The 17,498-nt window shown below is 35.2% G+C and overlaps 1 protein-coding gene across 2 annotated transcripts in view; it reads right to left on the reverse strand.

The window, feature by feature from the left end:
• Positions 1–16,347, reverse strand: part of ZPBP (zona pellucida binding protein) — a 142,394-nt gene extending 126,047 nt beyond the window's left edge. For both annotated transcript variants that reach the window (XM_036992927.2, XM_073239123.1), the window contains exons 1-3: positions 14,496–16,347; positions 12,550–12,630; positions 3,016–3,141 (exon numbers count right to left, since the gene is read on the reverse strand). In XM_036992927.2, the coding sequence (XP_036848822.1) occupies positions 3,016–3,141; positions 12,550–12,630; positions 14,496–14,622 (334 nt within the window). In that variant the 5' untranslated portion in view covers positions 14,623–16,347. The remainder of the gene's footprint in view (positions 1–3,015; positions 3,142–12,549; positions 12,631–14,495) is intronic.
• Between the last annotated feature and the right edge of the window lie 1,151 nt (positions 16,348–17,498).

The following is a 17,498-nucleotide window of genomic DNA, read 5'->3' on the forward strand; positions in this document are numbered from 1 at the left end:
TTATTGCAAAGATCTGTTATAAATTTTAAATGATTAGTATGTATAAGTTGCCTAAAATCATATCTGATACATGATAAATATTGTATAAGGGCTTGTTACTATTTTTATAAAATTCAAAATGAAAACACAAAAATACAATCTTTCGAATACACATGTATGCATATTTACATATATGGTTTTTATGTGTATATATTTTTATATATGATAAATGCATACAGAAAAGCTAGGGAATAATGTTTAGGGTATTTTTTACTGACAGGAGGTTGTGGATAGAATGGTGTTTTTAAATAGCTTATTGGGAGAGTCGACAGTCTTGGTAATGGTGTATCTTGTCTTGTACAGCAAGTTCAAGAATGTTTGCTTTATTGTGCTTCATAACTTGCACACATCTTACATGTGTACATATCAAATGCTTCAAAATAAAAAATAGTAAGGTGCAGTAAAATATCATCTATAATCTAATTTAAAAACATACTAAGAGTGTATTTACAGGGTAAAGGCCAACGTAAGTGTGTACACTCACTTATATAAGTTTGTATGAACATTTAGGAAAGTGGGAAAATCCACACACCAAAAAGATTTAGTTCCTCAGAATGGCATTAGGGTTGGAATAAGAGGTACAAGTCTTGTGATAAATGCACTACCTTTGTAAATCAAAAATACTGAAATAGAGGCAGAGGGAGAGAGAGGAAGAACAAGAGGGAAAGAGAAAGGAGCAGGGCTGGAGAGAGAGACAGACCACAGCTAAGACTCGTTCCTACAATTTACAGCCCATCCAAACAATCTGAGTATTTCTCTCCAAAGGAATGTGCAAGTAATGACATAATCACATGACTTCTTTGGTTCAATTTAAAGGAAACTATCTATGTAACATTCATAAAAAGATTACTACAGTATAGCTTAATCTGGAGTCCAAAAAGGTTCTCTGTTTTTAAGGCTTTAAGAAAATTAGACAGTATTTTCCAATTCTTTCTGCAATGACAGTGATAATAGAACTATTGAGCTTTAAAACCAGTACACACTGAACTATAATGTGACACTGTACTGAAATGAAAATATAATCACCATACCCGAATACCAGAACTTCCTGGAAATAGTTTTTACAAATATAAACACCATTATATTAATCTGATTTTATCCTTACCTGGAAATAACTACATTCTGAACATCTATTTTCCATTACGAAAATGAGTACAATAAAATATCACTCCTAGTTAAACGATTCAAGATTCAATTATAGACTATACTTTGCGATGTAAATTGCAGGACCTCACATGGCACACCCTCACATTTATTAGAAAGGAAAACATTTCATATTTTAATTTCCAAAGCAAAGGAAAAACAAATTACAAACAACTCATTACTTACATGTTTCTATTTCTGAACTTTCGGAGTTTCAATAGCACATGTAAAATATATTTAATATAGAGGTTTGCATTACATTATGTGTTATCAGAGAGCAATAAAAATAAAATGTCATTATATTTTCAGTATTGGATGCTTTTTATCTGGCCCATTTCACTGATTTATATTAACTGCCCAACCTCTTAAGAGTTTCTGTTACTGACCTCTGCTGATTCATTCCTACTACATTATTATAGTCAGGCAGAGGTTGTCTGATTTTTGTACCTCCCACAAGATCTAGCATAATGGCATCCACAAGTAAACACACACTGAGAGCTGCATAATTCACTGTGAAGAGCCACCAACTAACCTAAAGAGTGGAGTAACTTTAAACTTTGAGCTGTTTTAGAATCAACATAAACATTACAGAAATGTACAGCTGAGATCAACTATATAAAAATATTAAAACATATTACAAAAAAAGTATTCCCTGTGAATGTTTCTTCAGCAATCTTTGTATGACTATACTGCTTTCCTCCACAAGATAACAAAATAAACCTGTAGGTTTTCATCCACAGGCATTATCTCAAAATACCAAAAAGAGTTAAAAAAAGAAAAGAAGGAAAGAAAACATGCTGAATAGAGCACTAAAGAAAAACTTCCTCAGAAGGTACACAAAAATGATTAGGTGAACATAGAACAGATTTTTAAGGTGAAAATTCATTACTCTGGATTTTTAGCAAGGCTGAAAACAAACACAGCTAAGTTAATTAATATTTTTAAAACCACTGCAAAAATGAATCAGCTTCTAGCAAATGAAAAATTAGTATAAAATATATGCATTTCAAAATGAAAAAATGAGAAGCTTAGTGGAGAAAAATTAATCAAATCAACCACACCAACAGTAATCTTTATGTAGGAAAAAGTGCCTTCATGGCAATAAGATCTTGTTTTCCCAAAAATGTGAAAGCTGTAAGGATACCATTCAGATATGCTTCCAGTCCATCTTCTGTGGATGAATACCCATGGGCACAGCATCCATAATATGTTAATACACAGCCACTGTCAAGGCAGGCAGATATTTCAAAGCATGGTTTTGATATTAAAATGTTATGTATTAAATTTAGTCATTCTTTTCAAAATGGACAATAATATTTAAGTTAAATTCAAATATCATATTATCTGGTCAGAATTTTGGTCAGAAAGAAATATAAGATCAAAAAATATAAAATTGTAACTAATAATCTCAGATTGTCATGTGGGGCTGTATAAAAAACAAACCATATCTATACACCTATAACTTAAAGTGCTCATTTGCATTTTAAAAAAACTCAAAATCATATTTACTTTTTCATACACACTTTAAGTCTGATTTAAGTAACTAAAATGAATTCATGAACTCCTCAAAAAAGTAACATTTGGGGGCATATAGATGCTTAAAGACTCTCCTAACAATTCAATCTAGTGTGTCACTATCTCATATTTAGACATCTCATATTTAGATCTGTAAAAAATGTTCATATCATATATGTTGTTAGATTCTAACTCCACAAAGAAATCATAAGAGAAAGAAGTGAGGAAGTGGATAAAAGTGAAATACAAATATTCTTTTTGTCCTGAGTACATTTCAGATACACCAATTTAATTATGAAAGTTGAAATAAAATCCTACCTGAAATAATTTTTCCTTTTGGCCCGTGCCATTGGAATGTTGGGTCTATCATTTCATAATTTCGCAGTTGCTGGGTTACACAAAGCACATGTGGACTCTTTTGATGGAGCATGACATATACTTTCACTGAAAATACAATATTAAAATGTTCCAGTAATATTTTATGTTCTCTCATGATTTAAAATGCCTTACATCTTTGTAGTTTCAGTTACATTTTTCCTAAATTTCTTTGGATTATGGCTATCACTTGATAAGAACTTAGTTTTCATTGCATTCCATGTAACTAACACTCAAAAATACATTGTTTTATTTGGGTGAATGAGTATATCTCAATCTGAGCAGAATGCATTGGTCTTTTTTTATGCAGAGTTCATGTAGACTAACTTATTTTACCGGCAGAATATTATTTTAAATACAAAATAGTAAGATGATTTCATATCCAGACTATATTTGTTTTACAAAAATGCCAAACCTGAAAGAGATTGATAAAATAAATTTGTTTAGATTAGAGGAATAATACATTTCACAATGATGTAACACAATGTACTGAATTAAAAAATTATGTGATTAACATAAACAAATATGCATTTTTATTTTAATTGTTAAGCATTTTTTTCCCACTTCACTTTAAAATTTAAAGAATCCTGCTCATTAGCCAAGCAAAAAAGTATTCTTTAGTATACAAAAGGAACACAAAAAGGATCCACTTGTTTTGAATTTAGTCCTAAGTAACTTTTTGGAAAAGGTTCTGACAACTCCTTAGTAATTGCATACTTCACTGATTCAACATGTAAAAAGATTTCCATGATGCAGTAAAATAAAATTTGTTTAAAATAAAAATTTTTCTTAACTTTAAAGAGACTGTCTCTAAAGTTTCACCCATGAGGTGAAAAGACAGCAGGAGGTTTATTAAATGTAGCTTTTATACTGATTCTTACTGAGGTTAAGACAGTACCCTCAATTCTTGTTTATTTTGTTTTTATCATAAGTTGCCATTGAGTCTTAACAAATGATTTTTCTATATTGATCATTTATTTTTTCTACTTGAATACTTTAATGGTATGCTCAAAAATACTAAATAATGCTTTCCTTGAGTAATTTTAATTGAACATACTCTTTTACTTAAACACTGTTGGGTTCAGTTTGCAAATATTTTTCCTCGATATTTGGCACCTATATTCATAAATGTAACTTACAATTTTCTTATCCTATCCTTCATACTTTCCAAATTGCAATTGCAATTTCAAGCTTGTTATTTAATATATTACTAAGGTAGATCACTAAGGTCATAATAGCCATATAAAATGAAGTGGACAGATTTTCTTCTATAAATTTTCTGTGAAAAAATATGTAAGGTATTTGGTCCTTTGAAAATTGTATCACCTGTTGTTTTTTCTGGGTTTTTTTTGGCAAGGAGAGTATGAGGAAAACAAATTTTTGATTACCAATCAGGAGAATTTAATTGATTATTAGCTTACTAAGTACTTTAATCAAGTCTGTGTTAGAAATTTACATTTTACTAGAGTTATTAATTTCTAATTATTATAAAATAAATCAGAATTTTGCTATGATTTTAAAATTTCACTTATCTTTATTCATAACATTTTTTTCTGTTCACTATTCTCTCATGAAACACTTAAAAGTTTGTCTACTAATTGTTCTAAAGACAGCTTTTGATTCCATTTAACCTATTATTCTCTGGTCACTTTATTACTTCCTATTATTTCTCTCTATTTACTCAATTTAAATTTCTCTTCATTTTTCTAACTTCTTTAATAAATGCTATGTATGCAATTGTCACCCCTCAGTATGATTTACTAGGCTTCTCTCCATGATCTGTCTTACATATACCTTATTTCCTCTCTTTCCACATAAGTATCTAAACACCTTCTCAACTCAGCATAAGCATATCCTTTCTGCTCTGGCTCTGAAAGCCTGAATATCCCACACCATTACTGTTGTGCCCTTTCTCTAGTTCCCACTAACCTCTGTACATATTTAAATAATAGAAAATATAAATGAGTCAGAAGAGTTTCCCAATGCAAGATCAACACAGAAAAATAAACAGCACTCGGTATCAACAATGCATTAAACATGTAATAGCAAAGAAGAAACATTTAGAAGACAATAAAGAAAAGTTAGTTAATATGTAATCTAACAAGATCACTGTGGGGAACATGTTCAATTTCCTACAAAAGATATACATTAGATCAAGATGTAATTTTAAAGATGCCAATTTATCCCCATATTGATGTAATAATAATCAATATAAGCAAAATCCCCGAAGAGGTTTTAAAGAAATTCTTGAATACTGATTCTTAAATATATTTGGAAAATTAAATGTTGATAAATAGCTAAGACAATTCTATAAAGAAAAAGAACAAGCATTAAAAGATATTAAGATAATTACAAAGTTGCACTAATTAGAGTGTTCTATTGTAGGAACAAAGAAGAGTAGGTGGGTCTAGGGGGGAAAAACATTAAAAACTACTACATGATACAGTGTTATCACTCTTCAGTTAGATCACTAAAGAAAATACAGATTACTAATATCATGTTTAATAATTATCTCAATATATAAACAATATTCAATACCTCACACCATATATAAAAAATAAATCCCACATAGACTAAAGATCTAAAGGCAATCATTATTTTTTTTATTAAAGTATCATTGATATACAACTTATGAAAGTTTCACATGAACAACATTGTGGTTTCAACATTCACCCATATTATCAAGTCTTCACCACCGCCCCCACTGCAGCCACTGTCCATCAGCATAGTAAGATGCTATAGTCATTACTTGTCTTCACCATGCTATACTGCCTTCCCTGTAACCTATCTATATTGTGACAAAGGCAATTGTTACTCAAAGCAAATGTAAAATAACACCTTTATGTCTTTGGGATACAGAAGGATTATTTTAATGCAAAAGGCACAAACATAAAAAGAAAAATACTGAACTCCATTCCTTAAATATTAACAGTATCTGTTCAATGCTACACAACATAGGCAAAGTTAACATCTGGGACAAAAAGCATGATCAATTTGACATCTGGGAGAATATAATTGCAGCAAAAATAATCAAATGGCTTTATAATTGGAATATAAATAATTTGAAAGCAACTCCTTTGAAAACAGCAAGAATGTGGTAGGCCAAGGTAACTTATCTTTCAGTTTAGCAAAAACAGAAGACTTGAATAATACTCCATGCTGGTGAGGATGCGGGAAAGCACCATTGATGGAAGTATGAACTGATGCAGCCACTTTAAAGAGCGACTTCAATGAAATTGAGCATGACGGTGCGCCTCCACCCCAGATAAAATGGACCCAGAAAACTTCTAAACAGGTATAAAGGGAAATACACAAAATGGTATTCACACACACAAGAAAATGGAATGAACTGAAACAAAGATGCAAATAACTGATTACTGAATAAGTGGATACATGAATGAATGAAAACAAAGAATCAGGGGAACAGAAAAGCATAAGTAAAAGGGGAACAAGTTAAAGACAGAGCACAGAATAGAAAAATGGCTGACACAGATAGATTCTGGGAGCTTGTATGACAGAAGAAGCTGAAGAAATTCCTGGCAAGAAAAATCAGGCACTCAACATTTTTTAGAGGCACAACTAATAAAATACCATATAACAATCTATTTTGTAACACATGAAATACATTCTGCTGAAATGTTAATCCACTTTTGAGAATAAATTTAACCATGTCCAAATACAAGGAAATTAGTTATACACACAACTGTCTTATAATTTATGTTTAAAACAAAAGTTGTGATACTAGTGCAAATGGCAGAGTAAGGAACTCTAAAAATCATCGCCTTCATAAAGACAATGAAAAAATGGCAGAAATTGCTGGAATCAACATTTTCAGAACTCTGGAAATTAATCAAAGACTTGCAACAATGCAGGAAAAATTTATTCAAGGAAAATAACTGAATCTCCATGTGATGGGTTGAATTATACCTTTCCCCAAAGTCATATATTACTCCCTAACCCCTAGACATCAGCCTGTGAACTTATGTGGAGAAAGAGTCTTTACAGAAATAAGTTAAAATGAGGCATTATGGTGGGCCCAAGTCCAGCATGACTGGTGCCTTTTTAAGAGGGTGAAGTTTGGACACACAAACAAATACAGATGGAAAACAATGTGGAAAGACATGAGAAGATGCATTTCTACAAGCCAAGCCAGGAGAACTGGATCAGATCCTTCCCTCACAACCCTCAGTAGGAATCAACCTTGCCTCATGATTGGATTCCTAGCCTCTAGAACTGTAAGACAATACATTTCTGTTGTTTAATCCCCTCAGACTGTGGTGCTAGCAAACTAAAATACCTGGTAGGAACAGTGAATTTTTTAAGGTGCCCCATTCCCATCTCCCCTCCCCAGCTCTGCAAGGAGCCATGTAAATCAACATGCCACTATCACTACAAGAACCAGCAGCCTGGCAGCCACTAAAGGCCCAGACAGGGTTGAAGGGCCTTCAATTCCTCCTTGCCAGAGAACTGTCCTTGTTTGACCTTCATGGAAGTTTCCTGAAAGATACCCCTCACAAGGCTGTCTTTACTTGACCTAACTTAGAGCACACCCTCTATGAAAAGCCTTTTCCCCAAAGGTATTTGTCAAAAACAACCAGTGGCTTTCACTGAACTGTAACTGCCTGATGCAGTAGGTAACAGCTGGGATAAACATCAAGCTGAAAGTTTAGGAGAAAAAGCTGAGAAATAACATATCCATTGAGAAGTTCTGACATATACCTGGGAAAATAGAAAGCCACATGCATGCATGCGGCAGGGCACATGGCCAAGACTGGTCATGCTCAGTAAAGACCAAGAGGCCTTAAATTCTCACGGTGGGCTGAAACTGAGGCTCTGCACAGCAGAAAGTGAAGGATAAAGCAGATAGATTGTCAGCTGCCTGGCTAAATGTTTAAAGCCTGCCACAATAAGCACAAGAAAACCCCCAGCAAAGACAAGGAGACAAAACAATTTTAGGTGTTTAATGAAATCTTCACCCTAAGCGAACTGAGTAGAGACTTTTGTGGCTACACATGACAAACAACACAGAATTTTAAAATTAGTTCAGAAGAGTCACTAAACAAACAATAACAACAAACATTAGCAACATCAATATCTGGGAAGGAGGAAGAGTCTGATTTCTAGAGTTGCTACATTATATTACTTTAAAAGTGCAGTGCTCCACCAAAAACATGACCATGCTAATTTAGAGTATGAAAAGAATGTCTTTCCAAATAGGGACTATAAACAATGAGAAATTATAAAAAGAATCAAAAAGAAACTCTGGAGAAAAAAGTACAATAACTGAACTGAAAAATTCACTATAAAAAATCAAAAGCAGATCTGAGCAGGCAGAAAAAAAGAATCAGCAAACTTGATGTTAGATTAGTTTGGGACTATCCAATCCAAGAAACAGAAAAAAATATAAAAAATAAATGAACAGTACACAGAGACCTATGGGAAACCACCAGTCATACCATATACATGTGTATACTTGACACATCACATATATATATATATATATATACACAGATACATATTTCATATATATAATGAAAGTTCCACAGAAGAGTAGAGAGAAAGGAAGAGAATATTTGAAGAAACAATGTAAAACTTTCCAAATTGATGAAAAGCATGAATCTACACATCAAAGAAGCTCAATGGAGTCAAACTAGGAGAGAATCAAGGAGATGCACATCACAATTAACTGTCAAAATCCAAAAACAAAGACAGAATCTTGAAAGCAGTGAGAAGCAATTCATTACATACCCATGATTTTCAGTGAAATTAGTTCCTCACCAGAAACCATAATGAAATAAAAAGTCTACATAGACCTAAAACAAGTAAAGAGATTGAATTAGTAATCAAAACACTTCCCACAAAGAAAATCCCAGCATCAGGTGAATTCACTGGTGAATTTTACAGAACAAGTAAAGGAGAATTAACAACAATATTTCACAAACTACTCCAAAAATAGGAGCAGTGGGAACATAACCCAATACAATCTATGAATCCAGTATTACCCTAAAACCAAAATCAGAAAAAGACAATGCAAGAAAACTAAAGACAAATTTCCTTTACGCATGCAAACATAAAAAGCCTCAAAAACTATCAACTGAATCAAGTAGCATGAAAAGGCATTATACATCACAATCACTTGGGATTTATCCCAGTAATACAAAGGATAGTTCAACATACAAAAATTAATCAATGTAAACCATACAAAACTACTTAATCATCGCAATATAAACAGAAAAAACATCTGACAAAATCCAACACCCTTTCACAATAAAAGCAATCAACAAACTAGGAACACAGGGAACTTTCTCAATCTGGTAAAGGGCACCTACAAAAAGCTTACAGCTAACATTATACTTAGTAGTAAAGACCAACTCCCCCTACAATCAGGAATAAGATAAGGATATCTGATGTCATCCACAGGAAATTGGAGGTTTTAGCTGGAGGAATTGGCAAGGAAAAAAAACAGGCAATCTGATTGGAAAGGAAGAAATAAAACTCTCTCTATATTTGCAGATGACATGATCTTAGACGTAGAAAATCCTAAGGAATAGCTCCCACACTCATACTTAAATAAAAAAAGGGAGCTAATAAGTTATTCAGCAAGATGACAGCACACATCAATCTGCATAACTTAATGGCATTTCTATACAATAGCAATGAGCAATCCAAAAACTATACTAAAAACTATTATTTTTACAATAAAAGGAATAAAATATTTAGGAATAAATTCAACAAAACAAGTGTAAGACTTGTACACTAAAAACTACAAAACAACAGTGAGGGAAATTAAAGAAGATCTAAATAAATGGAAAGTCACTCCATATTCATTAATTGGAAGACTTAATATTGTTAAAGTGGTAATACTATTTGTGCGTGTGTGGCTTAAAATAATAGAAATTTATACTCTCACAGTTCTGGAGGCCAGATATTCTAAATCAGTATCACCAAACTGAAATCAAGGTGTTGCAAGGGAAAGTGGTAATCCTCTTGAAATTGATTTTCAGATTCAATGCAATCACTATTACAATTCCAATGGGTTTTCTGCAGAAACTGACAGGTTGATTCTAGAATTAATCTATTCTGCAGGGGACCCAGAATAGTCAAAACAATCTTGGGGAAAAAAAGCATATTTGAAGAACGCAAGAGTCAATGATTTCAAAACTTACTGTAAAGCAACAGTAATCAAGGACAAAAATATAGAATAGAATTTAGAGTCCCCCCAAAAAACCTATACATCTATGGCAAACTGCTTTTCAGCAAGACACCAAGACAATTCAATAGAAAAAGAAAAGTCTCTTCAACAAATGCTGAAACAACTGGATACTCACATGCAAAAGAACTAAGTTTGACCCCTACCTCATACCACATGCAAAAAAATAATTCAAAATGGATCCAAACCCTAAATGTAACAGCTAAAACTCTGCAATTGTTATAAGAAAACATAGGAATAAAACTTTGTGATTGTTAATCGGCCAATCAGTTCTGAGATAATGACATCTAAAGCAGCAGTACTAAGAAAAAGTAAGATATTAGACTTTATCAGAGTTTAAAATGTGTGCTTTAAAAGTATTCTATTTAAAAAGTGAAAGTATACTCCACAGAATGGGATAAAATATTTGAAATCAATTATCTCACAAGGGTCTCATATCTAGAATTCATTAAAAAAAAAAACTCTTCCAATTTAATAATAAAAAAGATAATCCAAATTAAAAAATGGGTAAAAGACTTCGGTAGACATTTCTGTGAAAATAGTATCCAAACATAGCCAATAAACACATATAAAGAGGTTCAACATCATTACATTTTGAGGGAAATGCAAATCAAAATCCACTTCGCATATAGTAGGATGGCCATAAACAGAAAAGATGGACAACAACAAATGTTGGAAAAGATAGCGAGAAATTTAAACCCTCATTCTTTGCCTGTGTGAAAAGAAAATAATTCAACCTGTTCAGAAAATAATATGGCAGTTCCTCAAAATGTTACCATATATTCTAGCAATTTTACTCCTCTGTACATACCCAAGAGAATTGAAAACATATGTTCACACAGAAACTTGTGCAGGGATATTCATTATTTGTGCAGGCATTATTCATAATAGCCAAAAAGTGGAAAACACCTAAATATCCATCAACTGATAAACAAACTGTAGTATAGCCATACAATGGAATATTATTTAGCCATAAAAAGGAATGATGTTTTATAAAAGCCAAGAAATGGAAGCTAAGTGTCCATCAGTAGATGAATGGATAAAGAAGATGTGCTACATATACACAATGGAATACTATTCAGCCATAACAAAGAAACAAATCCTACCATTTGCAACAACATGGATGGAGCTAGAGGATATTATGCTCAGTGAAATAAGTCAGGCAGAGAAAGACAAATACCAAATGATTTCCCTCATTTGTGGAGTATACCAACGAAGCAAAACTGAAGGAAGAAAATGGCAACAGACTCACAGACTCTAAGAAGGGACTAGCGGTTACCAAAGGGAGGGGTGAAGGAGGGAAAAGCGAATTGAAGGGTATCATGATTAGTGCACATGGTGTGTGGGGGGTCATGGGGAAGACAGTGTAGCACAGAGAAGACAAGTAGTGACTCTGTGGCATCTTACTAAACTGATGTACAGTGACTGCAATGGGGTATGCGGTGGGACTCGATAATAAGGGTGAATGCAGTAAAACACAACTGTTTTTCTTGTGAAACATTCATAAGATTGTATATCAATGATACCTTAATAAAAAAATGGAATGAAGTACTAATAGATCTATCTTGGGAACAAACCTCAAAAATATTATACTAAATAAAGAAGCTGGACACAAAATGCCAGATGTAGTGTATGATTCCCCTTATATGAAATGTCCAGAATAGGCAAATTCATAGACAAAAAGGAGATTAATAGTTGCCAGGGGCAGAACAGTGATTGCTTAATGAATATGGTGTTTCTTTTGGAGTAATGAAAATATGAGATTACATAGTAATAATGGTTGTACAATCTTGTCAATACAGTAAAAACTACTGGATTGTACACTTTAAAGGAGGATTTTAAGGCACGTGAACTCAGAGCAATAAAAAAGTACAAAAGAAGTTGTAGTTGCCATGCCTGATGGGACACTGCAAAATCTTATCCATCCAAACTCTTCGTGATACATAGATCTCATCTGAAAAAGTTTTGGCATATTTGAACTGTATGCATTTAATATTATGGTTAATTATTACATAATAATAAAAATACTATTGTCAACTTCACTTAGGTAAGTCTTAAAATAATTTTTTCTTGTACACTTACACAGTTAGGGCAAAGAGTATTAGACCTGGGTGAATGTAACTATACGAAAACAACCTTAACCCATTTCCAAAAGGGCCTTAGGACACTAGGATAACTGGGGAAATTAGCTTTTTGGAAAAGATTGATAAAAATTAAACAAATGTTTATTACTTTCTTAAAATTAACAAAAATCTATTTGTTAATACCTGGATGATCTGACGATCCCACTATTTTCACCAAATCTTGGGTCAAGTGAAAAGCTCTTGGTAATCGAACCAAATATCCAACTATAAAAAACAAAAAGAAATGATCAACACTCTGCCTCATTAGAAATTCCAAGATATTTAAATAGTAAAGTATGGTAGTATATTTGATCTTGGTTGAAGGGGAGAACCATAAATCAATGTCCTCTGACATCTGGTATCTCTGTTCCAACTCTACTCCCCTCATATGTTCCCATGAAACTAATCTACCCACTGCTTCACCCTTTTATATTTCACCTACTGCTTCTTCTACATCCACTTAGAACACTTCCTTGCATTTTAAAAGTCCATTTATCTCCCAGCCTTCAAGACCCAAATCACAAGTTCCTCCTCCTTCAAACATGTTGCTTGTCCTTAGCACTTTTACCTTCCAAAGTACATCATTACCACCTCTTATAACACTCCCTTTACACTGTATTATAGTTCTTTATGAACATATATAATTTTCCCTATAAGACTATAAGCTCCATTGATAGTAAGAACAATGTTAATGCCAACTTAAGAATCAGTACCAAGCATTACACTTTGTACATAGCAAATAATAATAATTACATACGATATATTCTGATATTCTTCATTGTTGAATATGAAAACATGATGGACATAATAGTGTGCACAGAACAAGTGGTAGCAATAATATATAAATAAATACCCAATAAAGCACATACCCAAATAACCTTTAAGAGAGAGGGTGACAAGCACAAAGAAAAGAATGTCATAACCAAAGGCATAAGACCTCTGTTAAAATCCTAATTACCACTTACTGATCTTAGGAAAAGTCACTTTAAACTTTAGGAACTTCAGTTTTCTCATCTGCAAAATGGGACCAACTTCCAGATTTAGAGTTATTGTAGGAACTGATTGGAATATTGTATAAACTATAAATGCTTTATAAACATCAGTCTTTACTATTCATAGCTTACATATTAATATATTGCCTGCTTATTCTATTTCTTATACCAGCTGATGTGATAACACACCCTATCAAATCTAGTGTAAGACCATGGGCTATGGTCAAGAACGTACTTCTCCCAGGGCAACTGAAGGTAACTGGCTATTCTTTACTTAAGCTAGAATGATCTTGGGACTCTGATGTCTAGACTCTGCTCATCTTATAATGTCTATTCACTCTTATTTCTTTCTTTTCTCCTCATTACCCCATGCCTATCTACACAACCCTTCTACATTTATATTCTTGGAAGACTTCTCATTTTCTCCTTATTTGAATAATTTTTTTAAATCATTTAAACAAATCGTTGTGCTTTGTATTACTCTATTCTGGGAGAGACTTTTTCGTTTTTTTAAAATTTGAGCACAATGCGGTCAACACCTTTCTAGTTAAATTACAATAGCTTCAACTATCACTTCAGTGTTTGTTCACTAGTATCTTAACTATAGTTTGAAAACAGGATGAACTCTTGATTACAAAGGAGGAAACATGGCACGGCAAAATGTCGAAACTTTAAAATCCCAGGCTTGCCTGTGTTTCATAGCTAAAACCAACAGATGGAGCTCCAGGACCACGGAAAATTACAAAGTGGGACGCCTACTCATTTTGAAGTACATTGAAATACTGAGCACAGCGCTTCATGTAAAGCTGGCAAATGGCCCAGGGACTGATTAGGGAATTTAACAGCCCATTTAACTGCAGAGCTTGGACTGTGGATCTTTTATTGACCTCCTCGGTCTAAACGTTATTTAGTTTCCGCAGTCATCTGCAGCCTTACGTAAATGTAGGTTCCCAGGCCGGGCTCCCAGGGCAACACACCCCTCCAGACAGCTAACGGCGGAGCACAGCGCGGCTTTACATCAGCGGGTGCACGTGACTCAGAGACGCCAATCTGAGAGCCGGGGCTCTAGGGGCCGGCGCGGCGGCACGGCCGCCTCACCTGACGTGGGCTCCCGCCCGACTAAGGCGGACAGTAGGAAGACCACCGCGGCCCGGGAGAGCTGGAAGCGCGTGGACCGGGTCTGCCGCCAGCACCGCCGCGCCCGGCCTGGGGCCGAGGCCGCCATCCACACGCCGCCACCACCTACCGACCGTGAGCGACAGGAGGGTCGTTACACGGTGCGCGCCCACCTACCCACCGGAAGTTGGACGGTGGGCCGGAAGGGCGGGTCCGCACTTCTGCCGAGGCAGGGGCTGGGCTGGGCCGTGGCCGCGTCCGCGTCCGCACGCGAGCGACCTTGCTCGAGGAGCGTGCTGCTGCCTCCTGTGCGGAGGATCGGCCGGGCCTGCGGGACTACGCTGCCACTTGGGGAAGCCCGCAGGGCACAAGCGACCGGCCAAAGATTCTGAGCTCACCGATGGTGGGCGGCCGTGTGCTGGGCTGACAGCAGCGAGTTGGGACGAGTTCCCACTCATACAGACTCATGGTCGCCTACTTCTATCCCATCAGCCACGAGTACGTTGGGGACATCTAGGACTCCGTGGGCGGATAAACGCAATGCGCAGCAAGTGGAGTAGAAAATAAGGCCTTTAGCCCTGAAAGAGGCCTTGTGGGAAGAACAGCCTGCGAAGAAATTTGACTTTGACGCAGCACTCATCCTGGAAGTTTATATGCTGTCACTTATGTTCAGAAAAACATATCAAAGCACCTATCAGCCTTAATATCTTAAAGAGGGCGTTTATAGCCAAAACACTAAGTTAAAGAGAATCTTGCCTCTGTTTTTCCACACCTGGAAGGATATACGACGATAGTAATGAATTGTATGCAGTTAATGCCAACACCTTGAAAGAATGAAGGTTTAAGCAGCTGCAGACAGAATACCTAATAACGTGCATTGTCATGTTCAGTAGGAAGAAATGAGTGATCCTGACTGGATTCAAAACCGTCACTGGATATACTGTGCTCTATGAGAGATTTCTCCCTGACAGCCAAACCACCTAATTCAACCACCACCCTTGTTCAGTGGTACATCTCAAAGACTTAGCCTGTAGATGTATTCTGGTTATGCCACAGATACCACCCTTGCTGCCTTACTGCTAGCCTGATTTGTGTATTAGGAACAGCCTGGCTCTCTAAAGCTAGGATCTTACCTGTTTTGCCACCATTTTAACCTCAACTCCTAGGATAGTACCTGGCATACAGTAGGCATCAAATAGGCATAAATTTTGAAAAGAGAGAAGAGGAAGGAAAGAAAGAAAAAAGAATGGAGGAAAGAAGAAAGGGAAGGAAGCAAAGGAAAGGAAACAACCATATTTATTTAAAAGGATAAAAAGGTTTCAAAGTATGAATTTTTCTCATACTGAAAAGACACAGGGTTAACTGTTCAGAAAGTGTTCTACAGGCATCCCAGCCTCCCTGTGAGAATAGCAAATGACCTCCAGAAAGCAAATGGCAGAATACCAGTGCATAGCAAAGATGGGAGGGATTCAAAGAGACCAAGTAAAAAGGTGCCAGCACAGAAAAAAACACTTTCTTGATTGCTTTCTTCTAATGTTTACCACTTGGAATGCTACAAAAGATCCTCTCAGGGGGTTGACCCCACACTTTTTAAAAAAATACGTACCGATTGAATAAATTTCCTTGAGGCTTTTAAAAGATAGGAGGGGGAAGGGATTGATAGGCTGTCTTGCTGTCCACAAAGATACCGGAAGTGTTGGCTGAAGCTCAGCCAAAACTAAAAGTCAACAGCAGTTAGGAGCCTTTCCTAAGGCAACACTTGCTCTCCCAGGTGGTGCTTCACCACAGCTCATGTTTTTGTCCGTTACATCACCAAACTCTCCAAATCTGTATCTGAGCCTTTCATTCATATTTCGATGTGTGCTAAAATAAACAACAAAAACTCTACCTTATTTAAAAAAAATATGACAGCCTTCATACCATTCTATTTTTCCCTTTGTAATTCTCTTCTGTAAGGTTTTGTTTTCAGCTCAAACTTTAATTGTTGCTAGAGAAATGTTTCTTAAGGTGGGATCCAATAATTAGTAGCATCAGAATTGTCATGGGAACTGGCTTAACCTGCTGATTCCTAGACCCTGCCCCAGAACTGGTCTAGTTAAGTCCCTTCCACAATTTGAGACCTTCTTGGTTAAAAAAAGAAAGACCTTAAAAACTTGAAGTCTCGGGATAGCACGAGCAGGGTCTGTTTCTTGTTCATCTGTAATCTCTCCAAATGCCAAGTAGCTTTGCATGTAAGAGGCAAGCAATAATCTTTTTTTGGAGAAGTCCTTGGTTCTCAATAATAAACTAAATTGAAATATCTACATATTCCTTGAGTTTTATGGCTATACTTATTCATGTGTTGTTTGCTAATTTGTATACAGTATGGTTTATTCCACTAAGTAGATTTACTTCTTCAGAAATTCTAATCAATATAAAGTTCCATATAGAATTAGTTTGGTCTGATCAAATATGTTATAGTAAAGAGCAACCTGAATTATTTGCATCTAGGCAGCATTTTGGTCAAGACAGTTCAGTTCCTTGAGCATGTTTAGTAAACATACATTTTACTGAGTAGTGCCCATCATTGTGTTTATCTACGTATGTAACCTGCTAAAGCACCTCTTAATTTTTATAAACAGTGAACCTGCACAATAAGATTTTTACCAAATGAACTTTTGTGAACTTCCAGTGAATTAAGGTGGGGGTACTGTTCAGATCATGTTAAATCCTGTAATCTTTGCTTTCTCTCATCAAGAGTTTGCTTAAGTTTATCAGTCTCTCTTGCCTTGGTCTACTGTGTAAATTGGTAATTTTAAACCTGAGAATAAGATGTAATATTTGAGATATTAGTTAATGTGGTGTGATTCTAGAGTGCATTGCTGAAAATCAAAAAGTAGGTCTCTCATTTACATCTGCATTTTTTATTCCAGTAGGAATGGTGTGAGCTCTTGCACCCAAATTCTAGTATTTGAAATTCCTATGGTATCAGTCTTCATGTAGGAC

The sequence above is a fragment of the Manis javanica genome, chromosome 6 (assembly GCF_040802235.1).
Source record: "Manis javanica isolate MJ-LG chromosome 6, MJ_LKY, whole genome shotgun sequence".
NCBI classification, from domain to species: domain Eukaryota; kingdom Metazoa; phylum Chordata; class Mammalia; order Pholidota; family Manidae; genus Manis; species Manis javanica.